Source organism: Penaeus chinensis, chromosome 15 (genome assembly GCF_019202785.1).
Source record: "Penaeus chinensis breed Huanghai No. 1 chromosome 15, ASM1920278v2, whole genome shotgun sequence".
Lineage (NCBI taxonomy): Eukaryota > Metazoa > Arthropoda > Malacostraca > Decapoda > Penaeidae > Penaeus > Penaeus chinensis.
Genome location: NC_061833.1, coordinates 20,012,078 through 20,027,077, shown reverse-complemented (window position 1 = coordinate 20,027,077; position 15,000 = coordinate 20,012,078). Strand labels below are relative to the sequence as shown.

The following is a 15,000-nucleotide window of genomic DNA, read 5'->3' as shown; positions in this document are numbered from 1 at the left end:
AAAGGAAGAAGGACACGCGGAAGAGAGGGAGATGGAGAGGAAGAGGGGCGCGAGAAAAAAGGGAGAGGGAGAGAAAGAAGGACAGAGAGAGAGGAAGAAAGACGCGAGGAAGAGAGGGAGAATGAAGTTGAGGGAAGAGGCGAGAAAGATAGGGTGGAAGAGACAGAGGGAGAAGTAGAAAAAGAGAGAGACAGAAAGAAAGAAAGGGAGTGGGGAAGGGAGAGGGAGGGAAAGAAGGGGAGATAGAGATAGAGAGAAAATACGTAGAGGGAGAAGGAACGATGGGTAAATAGATATAGATAGAAATAAAGATAGAGATAGATAGGAAGAGAGAGAGAGAGAGAGAGAGAGAGAGAGAGAGAGAGAGAGAGAGAGAGAGAGACGCGGAGACTTCCATGACAAGTAATTTGGCTCGACTGGAGTGGGAGTTGTGAAACTCGGTCCTTCGTTACCGTAGAGTGCTGGCCGTGGCAGTGCAACGCCAGGGATGCTTCAGGTATCCTTGCCGTCAGATGCGGTGACTGTACCCTTTTGGTTTCACTTAGTTACAGTATCGCTGCCTTTTTTCTCTCTTTATTTTAGCGTGGGTTGGATGATGGGCCTTTCTGATCGCTTGGATAGTTATGAAAGATGATCTGGCTGTTTAGATACTTACAAATTCTGTAATCTCGGACCACTTACACGTGAAAGCGTAAGTATTCCATATTACCGCCTTAATGGAATTGATTACCCAACGCCCTCGCCAAGTCGCCAAGGCTCCCATAGATATAAATAGAAAACAGGAGGAAAGGGAAGGCGAAAGGAGCGGATCTTTATTGCAGTGAATGTCCGATGCTCGAGGACGTGACGGAGACTCGCCGGCAGTGTTCAGGGGCTGTGGAGGAGCAGTGGGCGAGCGAGATAGGGCCTGTCGGAGAGATAAGTTTAGGAGGTGGACGTCCGAATAGCGACTATGAAATGAACAGTCGCGGGTGAACTTTGGAAATGGGTGGGGATGGAAGGGAAGGGTGTGGGTGAGGGTGAGAGTGAGGGTGAGGGAGATGGTGAGGAGAGGCAGAAGGTGAGGGAGAGGCAGAAGGTGAGGGAGAGGCAGAAGGTGAGGGAGAGGCAGAGGAGGAGGAGGAGAGGAGGAGGAGGAGGAGGAGGAGGAGGAGGAGGAGGAGAAGAGAGAAGAAGAAGAAGAAGAAGAAGAAGAAGAAGAAGAAGAAGAAGGAGGAGGAGAAGGAAGAGAAGGAGATGAAGAAGAAAAAGGGGAAGAAGAAGGAGGAGGAGAAGGAGGAGGAGAAGGAGAAGAAGAAGGAGAAGGAGAAGGAGAAGGAGAAGGAGAAGAAGAAGGAGAAGGAGAAGGAGGAGGACGAGGACGAGGACGACGAAAGAGAATGAGAGATAGAGATAGAGATAGAGATGAGATGAGATGAGATAGAGATAGAGATGGAGGGAGGGAAGGGAGTACAGATAAGGAAAAGGTAGAAGGGCAATGAGGAGACAAGGGAGTGAGACAGAAGAGTTGATTAAGATAATATCCAGAGATGTGACGGCAATCACATGTTTACGAGAAAATAGCGCACACACTTACTTTAGTGCCTGTGTGATGCGGAGTGCCGGGGAGAGGGGAAGGGAGGGAGGGAGTAAGGAATAGAGGGCGGAAGGGAGGGAGGGAGGCGAGGCAGAGAAGGTCGCATTACAAGCAGGGTTGAAGTCCTTGTTTCTCACGGTGGCACAGTCCTCTCGAAGGAGGCCTTTGCCAGGGCTCCGGCGGTGGCGAGGCGAGGCGATGGCGGCGCCGAGAGAAGCCGGCGTGGATGTCCTGGGGGAAGATGTGGGTTGATGTTCCACCGGTGTTAATGGCGTGAGGAAGGGCTTTCCGAGGTAAGGGAGGAGAGCGGAGGTGTGCCCGGGTACTCTGTTGGTTGTATTGATCGTGGGTGTGGAAGGTGGTGGTGGCGGCGGGCAGCGGCTCCAGCACAGCCTGGCTCGTGCCAACTCCCCCCTCCCCCCCTCACTTCTCTTCTGTTCCATTCCCTCGTCTCACCCCCCCTTCCTACCCCTCCCCCCCAACACCACCAGGCATGTGGCCACTCGACCCTTACAACCCAGCAGTGCGCCGACCCTCGCGTCCAATCCCTCTCCCCTCCCTCCCCCCCCCCCCCCCCCCCCTCTTCCCTCACAACCACAGGAGGACATGATAATTTCGATGATTCATAGGGAATAGACCGTCCTGTTGACCCGGGGGATCTCCTGACGTGTACACCCGCTACCGGTGGCTGTATTTTATCCTTCGCTCACTTCCACGTAGACCCACGCGTTGCGGGGTCGGTCTCCGTGGTCACTTCATCGCATTTTCATAGGCCTTTCTCAACCCTTCCTCGTTGCTAGCGCGGCTCAATCTCAACTCAAGTGCTATTTCCCAATGCTGGGGCTATTTCGAGACGGTTCTGATTCCTTCTACTTATCTGAGATTCATCCAAATTTCCGGAATAGTCTCAGAATATTAGCGTTTATTCATTCAGTCCTTTCTTTTCTGAAGGTATCCTTTTCTCTTTGCTAAAGCCCGGCAAATATCCAAGACCCTGCATTCTTGCAGCCATGCCACGGGTCTGGGCCTTTAACACACGCCACCGTCGGCGTCGTCGTAGGCAGAGGGGAAAAGGGGCGAGGAGAGGGGAGTGCGAAAGAGGGCTGGCGTGCCTAGAGGGGTCAGCCAGGAGGAATGGGGCGAAAGGCTACCCTAGCAGTGGTGCCTAGGGGATGACGCGCCCCGTGGGTCACTGTATTGATCCCCGGGTGCACGTGGGGCGGAGGAAAGGAGGGGAGACCGGGCAGCTTGTTTAAGAGGGGGCAGGGGGGCGGGGAGGGGGGGAAGCGGATCAGGGTGGTAGTGGTGACGCGTGCCAAGCGAGGCAGATCCGCAACGCACACACACGCACACGCACACACTCACTCACTTCTACGTACACACCTTATTCGCCCTCTTCCAGCGCAGTACCTTCTACCACCACACCTGCACTCACATTCCCCACCTTGCCACCCCCTGCCACCTGCCCTGCCCCGCTAGCGCTGCTGCACGTGTACTCAGCACAAACACTGATGTTGTGCTTTTGTTCGTATATGCCCCGACTGCAGCTTTCTAGAGCCATTGGAGTTGGATGGACGGTGTTGCTCTAACCTAGAACAATGTTCACTTGATGTTCACTTGGTGTTCACCGATGTTCGATAGTGTTCGTCGCGTGTTCCATCTTCCTCTCCCCCTTCTCGGCGTCGCTGTCTGCTGCCGGCTCGTTCTCCAGCTGATCCACGGCGAAGGGGAAATGTACAGCTTTGCAATTTATTCATTTCGCCTTGCAGCCGTAGCGCCCTTGTCCCCTCGTTAAGTCGGCGGTGGCGGGGATGTGTCGTGGGGCTTCCCCTCACCAGGGCGCGGACTTCCGTGTGGGGACAGGGGGTGGGGGTGGGGGTGGAGGAGGGCCAGGAGGAGGTGGCGGGAGGCAAGAGGCCTGTCTATTGTCCACTCCCCCCCTCCTCCTCTTCCACGACCGAACACATGTGATTTACCCATACACAGATCACTTTCTCTCTCTCTCTCTCTCTCTCTCTCTCTCTCTCTCTCTCTCTCTCTCTCTCTCTCTCTCTCTCTCTCTCTCTCTCTCTATCTCTATCTCTACCTCTATCTCTCTCTCTCTCTCTCTATCTATCTATCTATATCTCTCTCTCTCCCTCTCTCTCTTCCACACACACACACGCATACGCACACTCAGCGACTGTTTAGCATCAACAGCATTAAGAGCAACAGCGCCCATAACAACTTCACTGTTATGGTAGCGGCAGGGAGCGCAGGTGTGATAGCGGAGAGGACTTTGCCGGGGATCTAACTAAGGCAGAGTAACGCATGTGTGTTTCGTATAGAGTTCTTAACCCCGATTTCTCTTTTGTTTTCCATGCGTTTAACAAGATTTTGGTATTTATTTGTCATATTTCATCTCGGTTTTTTTTTTTCTGAAGTGATATTATGTGATCAGTAAGAGTGAGAAAGAAAAAGAAAAATATAGATTGTACGTTCCTTACCCACAGTTGTTTTATGCAAAGTGTTTTACGCAGACACTATCCATGGCTGTAAACCCTTTCTAGTTTGCCTTGTATTTGATTCTATCTTCTCATCTCCCGGAATATCTGATGAAAACGAGAATTGTATTTTTTTCCGTCAGTGATTTTGTAACTAGGGTATCTGTAGTGAACTTTACGTACTCTAAGGGATTATCACATCACATGTCATACGACAAATATGCCGTAACAGACGTAGAATCCAACCAGTGTTCTTGTATAATCAGTAACTGAAGGCAAACCATGAGTCGGAGACATAACAAGGAGCTTAAGAACAGCCCTTTCAAACAGCAGCATGTGTCTGATCTCCGGGCCTTGTTTTAGGTACCACAGAATGTGATCGAGTTAGACCGGGCGCAGGACGACTCCAAGACCACTTTCATTGTAAGTCCACCACAACCCTGGATTCTGAAGCCCCGTGCTCGGCCCCGTCTCACCTCACTCTCCCCTCCTCTTCCCTCCCCTCTCCTCCCCTCCCCTCCCCTCCTCTCCTCTCCCCTCGTATCCCCTCGTATCCCCTCATGTCCCCAAATATTAAACTCCATGCCAAACTCCCTCTCCGCAGAGCGTTCATCTTCCCCGCTTTGCTCATTACCCTCGCAAGGTTATTGCCTCTGTTAAAGTTTGCAAATTACAGATGCCGGAGAAACTAATCACTTCCATAGAACATTTAAAAACTTAGATAAAGTGCAGTAAAAAAGTGAATTGCGTTGGCACACGCTAAATGGAGTAAATTTCTTTTTATGTGTTTATTTCAAGTTCTGTATAGATTGCTTCTTAAGCTTCCTGTGTAACCCCAACAAGGCTTAACTTAACACGCTGGATCGGGTCTTGTAGCAGCACCATTATACATCATGCTACCACTGCAGCCTCGGTGTATCATCGAGTGAAAAAAAAAAGATATTGGCCCAAGATGCACTCTGATTGCATTCGCTTTATAAATGAAAAGACATTCATTATTTAGTTTCACTTTGTTTTGTCAGAGGCACGTTTTCCCCCACGATGTTTTTATGGGGCATCAGGATCCAAGCCTTATCTCTCACGTTCTTGCCACAACCCTGCCACCTGCTGACCCCTTCTCCCTCCCTCCCTCCCTCCCTCCCTCCCTCCCTCTCTCTCCCCACCCTCCTCCTCCTCCTCCTCCTCACTCCGCTTGCATTACTACTTGGATTTTACCGATACCTATCAACTCTCCCTATTGTTTTCTAGCACTCTCCTATAAGAACCTATGTAACCATCCTTCTATTCAAAGCCTTAATCTGCTTGACCTTTTTGCCTCAGTCTCCCACCCCTTTACCGACGTTCTTTCTCATACCTTCGTCTCCCTTTTCCTCATCTACTTCCCCGTACCTTTCCCTGTTCATTGCTTGTTAGAAGAACCACGTGTACACTATACGCATAAATCGCCTGTCTGATCTGATGCTTTCTCGGACAACCATTAGACCGCATTTGCTAATATCGAAACTAATATTACTAATATTGTCCATATTGCTAAAGGGTACTAACATTGCCTCTATTGCTAATGGTTATTGATATTGCCTACATTACTAATTGTTACCGACACTTTATATTAATTACTACATCCTGCACTGGTCCAGTAGCGTCACTGCAGACCTTTGGGAAAACGCTAACTCCCTCTCCATAAATGCACAGGGCAGTCAACACGCTCAGTTCAGTTAATTAGACTTACGCTTACTTACTTAATTATCCGGAGGGAAGAACAGTCAGTCCCCGACATCTTTCGGTAAAGTTTTAGAAACTTGAGTGAATGGCAGCCATCGCTAATTGCCTGTTTATCAAATTGATCTGTTTCTTTGCTTGCCGGTGACGGAGTAAACAGATACCAGTTCGGAGGCGAGTCACGTCGTCCCAGAAGTGTTTGATCAGACTGAGCGATGATTTTTGCGAATAGAGTAGTGACTATCGTATGGGTTCTATGCGATTGCTGTGGTTGTGTCCTTACCTTTGTTCGTGTTTCTTATTTCTTCGTCCAGGTTGTTGTACGTAGTGTTTGTAAAGTGTAGTATATTTGTCCACCGTTTTGTTTGTCGAATTATTGTTGTTGTTGTGTTTTTTGTTATTAGTTGCACTATTTGTTTGCTGTTCAGTTTGTTAGTCGTTATTGTTTTGTATGTATAGTACACACACACACACACACACACACACACACACACACACACACACACACACACACACACACACACACACACACACACACACACACACACACACACACACACACACACACACACACACACACACACACACACACACACACACACACACACACACACACAAACACACACATACATAAACACACACATACATAAACACACACATACATAAACACACACACATAAACACACACGCATTCACACACATATACACATACACATATACACACACACACAAATAAACACACACACACATACACACAAATACACACACGCACATAAACATACACACACATAAACACACACATAAACATAAACACACACACACACTCACACACACACATAAACACACACACATAAACACACACACACACAAAAACACACACACACACAAACACACACATACACATAAACACACTTACACACATAAACACACATACACACACATAAACACACACAAACACACACACACACACACACACAAACACACACACACACACACACATAAACACACACACACATAAACACATACACACACACATAAACACACACATAAACACACACACACACACACACACACACACACACACACACACACACACACACACACACGAACTCATTCCTTTTATGTACTTTTTGGTATAACTTTAGCAGCTTAGTCATGAGTTACGCTAAATGTGATAATTAACAGAAACAAGAGAAATTAACAGAGCAGATCTTGGCACTGCGCATATGGCAGTGCAGTTGCCAGCAGTGATCTGTCTCCCTTGATCTGGCTCGCGTTCGGAGGCAGAGATGCAGTTCGTGTTTTGTTCATATTTTTAAAAATTGTTATGACTGCTGTTTCAATTGCGATCGCTTGATATAACTGCTGTGTGTTTAATGTTATTATCGTTTTGTTATTACTGTTATTGTTAATGTTATTATTATGGTTATTATTATTGTTTCTGTTATTTTATGATTATGGTTTTTATTATTATTGTTTTTCTTATTTTATTATTATGGTTATTATTATTGTTGTTTCTGTTATTTTATTATTTATGATTTTTATTATTATTATTGCTGTTTTTAATTATTATTTATTATTATCTTTATTATTATTATACTTTTTGTTTTTGTTTTTACCATCAGTTATTATTTATTATTAGTTATCAGTTATTATTCTGATTATTATATATCATTATCATTATTTTTGGTTACATATTTTAACGACGAAATTAGAAAATGATTTTCCTCGCGACGGTATTTTTTCCAGTGACTGTCATGACATATCTCATTAAGTGTAGATATTTATTGCCTGTTTATATTTCTGCTTTACATATCAAATCAGTGTAATTTTTGCTGTAAAGTCGCTATGTCATGCTCCATTTCGCCCACACCTTTTAACGTTATAACTTTTAGACTTCGTTGTTACTATGCATGCTTTGTCGTAAAATCCTGAAAAGATGTTTTTATTAGTGTGTTGTAAGATTCATTTGCACATCAGTTTAGATGTTTTGCTGTTTGATATTTATGATAAATTTTTCTTTTGTTTTGCATGTGGATGAATATATTTTTTTAAGTGAGTTTGTATCTCTGATGAGGTATTTGAAGAGATTATGTGTATATATGTGTATATATATGTGTATATATATACACATTCTATGTGTGTGTATATATATACATATATACATATATATACCTATATATATATATATTTATTGTGTGTGTTTGATCCATTTTTAATGTTCTAGTATTGCTAGTGTGTGTGTGCGTGTGCGTGTGTGCGTGAGCAGTGTGTCATAAGGGGATGAGTGTGTTTATCCGTCTGTTTATGGCACAAACACTAACAGCATTTCTTCCTAATGTTCCTGCAGGAGGGATACATCAGCGGCGACTCCCCGCACCCCGTGTACCTGGTGTCTAGCGTCGGGGGCCTGGCAGCCACCGTCACCTCAGGCAACTCAACGCCTTCCCACGAAGTCAAGGTCGAGGAGGAGGACCCGCTGGACGACAACAACTCCTTCAGCGACGACCCCAACTCCGGCATAGGGGAGAGCGAGGACGGATCCTTGGTAAGACGCCACGACTTGACCCGGGTCGCTGGGATGTAGGCGGGAGGGGAGGGAGGGGGATGGGGGGGCCTTCCGCGTAGGACACCCGGGGTGAAAACAGGGGTAGGGAGGAGGCACGCGGCCCCCCCCCCCCCCCCCCGATTCTTATGAGATTTTCGGGAACCTTTTGTCTGAAGTGTGGTCGACATTGAGGCTTTCCAGACTGACGTTTGTGGGACGTGTTAGCTCGGTTCTAAGGTTTAAGGAAGTATATAACACAGGGCTTAGAAATCCGTATCTTCTGGGCATTTGGCATCCTAATCTCGGGCTCACGTTCTGTGCTTCTTCACTCAAGGCATGATTTCCCTTCTAGAGCGATTTGCAATTGACCAATCATAAAAAAAAATCGCATCTGATATTAATAGTCACATAAATATACATGAAGATAAATATAATTAATAAAGTACCGAGTCCCACATTGATAAGGATTTTAAGCTCTGTGTCGTAGTACTTTTAGAGAAGTTTTGCGTTGTTTAATTTATTTTACTTTTTTTCATTTTTCTTAGAGAAGTGCAAGTGCGTTGGAATTATGTACTTCTATCCTTAGTTTTATTGTTATAGGGTTTGACATTTGATATATGTATTGGTTTTTACGATTTAAAAGGACATTCCTGAAGTATATATACATAAGAATTTGCGATTTACAACCCCAAAGTCTACCCAAACGTTTCGTAAATTTGCCTTCATTATGTTCAGAACGAAAGAAGAGGCGAACAGTCATTCAGGATGTCAGAATGAGATGGCCATTGACACTTAACACCCTTTTGACTCGTTTAGACTCCATAGCAGGTTGCATGATTGGTAGACTGCATGCACTCGCCTTCACACCTGGCCCCTGATCGGTCCCTTCCCCTCGTGTTTGTTGCCAGGCGCTGGAGTGACTGTGATGTCGAATCTCTACTTCACAGTTTGAGAATAAAGAATAAAAGCGCGTTAAGTTTAATTTTTTCATGACATTCCGGGACGAGGTAGTTTGTAGAAACCGAGAAACATTACGAAATATTGACATGTTTTTGTTCTTATGTCTGTGATCAGTTGCACAGTTTTGTTTGATATTATTTATGAGCTGAGCGCCAGCTTCTCCGCCTTTTCGTCGTAAACAAGTCATAGTTTCAAGATTTTTTCTTCTCAAGGTGTCTTAATCGATTCTTAGGGATTGTTAATACGATGTCAGAATCTTATCTAATATCGGAATAGCGGACGATTTAATAACAGCAAACAACTACGATTTCTTGATAGCCATAAGTTACTAACAATTAAAATACCTTTAAAGATCTATTCGAACGGTACGATACTTCAACTTGCAATCCAATTCTCTGTCAATCATAATCAGTTCTCTTAAACGACTCGATGAATCAGTGAATGAATGACATCACAGGTCATGCGGTACTTCCCTCAGTTCGTCCGAAAATTGCATGACAAACAGACCAGTTTTTTTGCGAGACTCTGATGCTTTTCCTTCTAGAGTATGTTTGCCGGAATCACAATAAGTGAGAGGGTGACGTAGGACCTGTGTTACACGTCAGGGGCGTCGCAAACACGTAACCCAAGTGAGTAGGATAGCAATCGCTCGCTTGAGGTTCTCGTGTGACGCGCTGTGTGAAGGAATCGAGATCTTCAATCGTTCGTCTTTTGTTTCGATTTTGTTTTGATTTTGTCCTTTGTCATTTTTGTTTGTTTGATTTTTGTTCTTTGGTTGTTCGGGGATCAGTTGCGTGACTTGGCTTTATTTGTGATTAGGTCATTCTTCGTGAACAACGAGACTTAGTTGTCAGGAACTTGAGGTTCAAAAGGTAAAGACTCGAAACTCGAAACTGCATGCATATATTTATACAGTAGTGTGTGTGTGTGTGTGTGTGTGTGTGTGTGTGTGTGTGTGTGTGTGTGTGTGTGTGTGTGTGTGTGTGTGAGAGAGAGAGAGAGAGAGAGAGAGAGAGAGAGAGAGAGAGAGAGAGAGAGAGAGAGAGAGAGAGAGAGAGAGAGAGAGAGAGATGGCATGTTTACCGTTAGGGCTTTTGTGGTAGCTGTGTATCTCCTTTTACTCTTGCATGGGTGATGGCAACCTAACGTTACTGCAAAGTAGCCATTGCATAGTTAGGCCCAACTGTTGACATTTATTAATGATTTAGACTTAACCATTTTCTCGCTATTTCAGCTTATTCACATTTAGCTTCTCTTGATCATGATTAATATCATACCTTTTTAAAGTCAATATAGTTTTTTTTGTTTTGTTTTGCTAACTAACTGACTATTAATATAACCAACAATCTAACTTGATGATGCCCAATTTCATGTATAATTATGTAGGAGTAGTGTAGTACAAACTAACAAGTCCGTCCTCACGCCACCAAGTACCCACCGTGTTATTTTCGACTCATGTTTTAAGTTTGAAGAATGCAGATCAATAGGGACCTCCCTGGTGTTAGAAAGACGCCGGGCTGCCGTATGCCTTGGGTCGCTGTGGCCGGGGATTGCACCTCGGGTTGGGGGGGGTGAAGGACGGTCCTGTGTGTTCTCCTGTCTGGCTAGGACACTCTGAGGATACCTATGGGGGGGGGGGGGGCGGGTCTTCTTCGGTCTCCCACTGTGTCTCTTTTTCTGTTTTTTTTTTTTTTTTGTTTTCACTTATTCTCTTTTTCTTTTTCTTTCTCGTTTTTTTTTTCCTTTTCTCTCTCTCTCTCTCTCTCTCTCTCTCTCTCTCTCTCTCTCTCTCTCTCTCTCTCTCTCTCTCTCTCTCTCTCTCTCTCTCTCTCTCTCTCTTTTTTTTTTCTCTCTCTCTCTCTCTCTCTCTCTCTCTCTTTCTCTCTTTCTCTTTCTCTCTTTCTCTCTCTCTCCCCGTCTGTCCATCTGTCTATCTATCTGTCCATCAATCTTACTCAGTCTCTATCTATTTGTCTGTCTTATCTCCTTCCTTTCCTCTTTTATTTCCTCGATTTCTCTCTCCTCTTGTTTTCTCCTCTCCCTCCTCCTCCTCCTCCCCACGACCGAAGCAAGACCTCCGTTCGAATCCAAGTGCATCGGCTATGCTCTGCAGTTCACATAAGTGTAGCTCGCAGTATGCAACGGAGAGCGAGACTGAGTCACAGAACGCTTCGGGGAAACCAAATATCTCCGTCAGAAAAGCCAGTCCGAGAGTACGCATCGGACCGGCTTCTTCATCACGGTTCAGCTCGGCGTCTATTCAGCAGCAGGGTGGCTAAACTATTCATGAATTATCCAATGCATTGCCATGTTTAAGTGTATTTATACGTTGCCTTGGTCTCATTGTCACAGCGATGTTTGATGATGTACAAACATATTATCCTGCATGGAGTGTACATGTGCACACGTGTACATTACACGGACAGTGACGTATGTGCGTAACCTTGGCATCGTACAGGTGCACGCCGGTGTGGCAATGCGCGGTTGTAGGTTACTTTGGTGGAGTCGAGAGGGTGGTTTGGCGTGGTGACGGGCAATAACCTAGCGGTGGTTGCAGGCGACGTGTTACAGTGACGATCTGCTGGGTGTGGCGCGGGACAAGCTGACGTACCCGTGTCGGTACTGCGGCAAACGGTTCACACAGACGGGCACGTGTCGCCGCCACGAGCGCCTCCACACTGCGCCCAACAGCTTCAAGTGCCCCTTCTGCCACAAAGGCTTCAACCGGAAGTACCGCCTGAAGGAGCACATCGTGGCGTCACACCCGCACTACGCCGACGACGGAGGCGACCTCTCCGTTATCATCAACTCGTCGGCCACGACCACACTAGCGTGAGGGCGTCGTCCTGCTGCAGGAGGGTCGCGGGGGCTGAGGACGGGGACGCGACGCCCCCGCCGCCGCGGAAGGGCTTGGCGCCAGTCCCCCCGGGCCCGTCCTGCCCCAGCACACATGCTGCAGCTGCCCACACGTGCCTGAGGCCCGACACCTGCCTCGCCGCGGCATGACGTCATCGCTAACACTGACTAACAGCTACATTCCACGCTGTATTCCTTGGCATTTTCCTCAGTCCAAAGACAGTGCAGGCTAAATGCTACCAAAGTTACCCATGACTAACCGTAACTACTAACATTATATTAAAAATAACACTAACCCATGAGTTCAAACGAGTCATAGATATATATTATAATGTTATGATTTTTAATTAATTCAGGATACCAAATGTTTCCTTTTATAAACATTATCGAGTCAGTTATATGTACTTAGTTGCAATGAAGGATCTGAGTCAGGTCATTGACCCCAAAGACTTACCAAAGCTTGTGTACTTATTATTGAAATGTACTTATTATCTCGTCATTATAAATTGGTATGATGATGTACTTGTGTTACTATGGATACGCAGCAAAGTGCGTCTCCTTGGGAGTATGTTTCGAGTGTTTTATATTTCTGCAATAGGAACTAGGTTTGTTTGTAACGTATTTTCTATTTTTTATTCTTATTTTTTTCCTAATCGTGTCCCATATTCTTTATATTTATTGATTTTCTGTTCTAAACACAAACTGTGATAGGAGAATCTTTAATTAGTGGTTAAGCCGGCACCATTTTCCAATGTTTTTTCTTTATTTCTTAATCCTCTTCTCTCTTTTTTGTTTATAAATTCTTTAAAAAGGTTTGTTTTGCACGTCCAATCCACACACACCCCACCTTTTTTTCCCTTCCCCTCCCTCATCCTCATCCAACCCTTTAGGGATGAGAAAACCACCCTTTTCTTGGCAGGAATCGATCATCCTGTGAAGCTGTGCCGAGACAAAAAGGACACAGTAGATTCCATTTCACAAATCAAAAGGGATTTTGATACAAGATCTTGCTATAGGGTGTTGGATTGTCCTGCTTCGTCTTTCTCTTATTGTCCTGTACCCTCTCCTGTTTCCTTATCTACTTTCGAAGTTTATTTTCCTTCTTTTATTTCGTTTTATGTGTTTGTAAACAATCAGTACCTCGTTTCTCGTGCCTGCGGCTTGATATATATATATATATATATATATATATATATATATATATATACATATATATACATACATATATATAATGTATGCTTCGTGTCTACGGAAGCTCACATGGACCAGAATCTCATTAGTAATGCATAGTCTCATAGTCCCAATGGATTCAGCTCAGCATTTCACGATTCGTAGTTGTATTACTTTAAAGGCTTAACACCACCTTATACCATCTCTACTGCCAAGTACATACAATACTAGTCAAAAAATTATTTAATATTTTAGGGCGAAAGACAACTCTACTCATATTTTAACTAGATGTTGATAGTTTTTATTTCGTAGGTTAGTTGGACATCGAGAGTCACGGGAGCTGACAGTAAGCGATAACATTGTGTGAGATTACTCCGTCACGTGCATAAGACCCTCTCTGTCCCTTCCATGCACACGTTCCTCTGAATCTTCCAGCCTTCTTGTATAAAGACTTTACATCCTCAATGCACTTCGAAGAGTAAAACGTGTTTCCGTTTTATCTCTTCTCATTTAAGATTCGTGTTTTTTTTTTTTTCTGTCTTCCTCTTTCTCTTTTTGGTTCTTTTCATATTTCTTGTTTTCTCACCACCTGCTGAAAGCCGCAGACACGAGTATCCCGCTGGCACGTCAGACCTTTAACGTCTGATGATGATGATTATTATTTTTCTCTTTGTTGAGACCCAGCATTTAGAGTCTACATGTTGAGCCAGGTTGTTATGTATGTTATGTGTTTTATTCCTTTTACCGGTATGCCTTTATTTTATTAATTTGTACAGTTTGGTTTTTATGTTTTGTTTAAGGAAGAGATTCTCTCAGTTTGTTATGAGGGAGTCTATAGGTTCTCCTTATGCACCACCAGGTAGGTAGGCCCGTGCTGGCTACCGTCCCTCAGGTCTACGGGTATGTCTTCCCACTTAGCTCTCTTTTTACATAGACCTAAACACGCTGACAGTAAAAACAAAAACAAAACACAGTACCAATTTGTCCGCTTTATCTTCGTCGATTAAACGTTCTAGCATTTGGACGCAATAGCAGCATTTCGTTTGCATACATTAAAACTTCTAACCCGCCAGATCATGTGAAGATAATCTTGCTAGCTCTCGAGTAACAAGAGATATCTGTTGAGTGAGAGCTGGGTGGACAGATCCCCAAGACGAAGAGGTCATTGTAGCGTAGTGAAACGGCCTTCCTTAACCACCCCGCAACACTGTATAGTCGCACCAATCTCAGATGCACCCGATTAGTTTAAGAGTTTCAAACTGCACCCTTTCTAAGTCACGGATCTCAGTTTCAAACGGTGAGGGTTTGCCACGGCGGGGCGCAAGGGGCGAGGCGCACGGCGGATCTCGAGCTCCTGTTACTGTACCGTATTTATTTAACCTGGTTGCTTCCTTGGCCGCCGGTAGAGGGAGACGCGCTCGAGCCATGCCCTCGAACCTCGCCCTCCGCGCTGTGGGTCCTCATGCATTATTTTATTATTATTAATATTATTAATGAGAATGTATTATTTTGTTATTGTTTGGATAAAGTGGGAGTGAAGGGTTTAATACGGTGGAGTCAAGGAGGTTCGGTCTCCAGTGAACTCCGCCCGAATGTACGAGACAGCCCAGGCTGGGCAGGCCTGGGCAAGGGCAAGGGCTCACCCCAGAGTAGGGCCCCGGCCCGTCACCACACACTCACGCTGCCTT

At 45.1% G+C, this 15,000-nt stretch overlaps 1 protein-coding gene across 3 annotated transcripts in view; it reads left to right on the top strand.

Annotated features, from left to right (window-relative positions):
• Window positions 1–15,000, top strand: part of LOC125032708 — a 46,057-nt gene that overhangs the window by 24,535 nt on the left and 6,522 nt on the right. For 2 of the 3 annotated variants that reach the window (XM_047623967.1, XM_047623965.1), the window contains exons 3-4: window positions 4,423–4,482; window positions 8,129–8,326. In XM_047623967.1, coding sequence (XP_047479923.1) covers window positions 4,423–4,482; window positions 8,129–8,326 — 258 coding nt within the window. The remainder of the gene's footprint in view (window positions 1–4,422; window positions 4,483–8,128; window positions 8,327–15,000) is intronic. The other variant, XM_047623966.1, reaches the window with a different exon arrangement.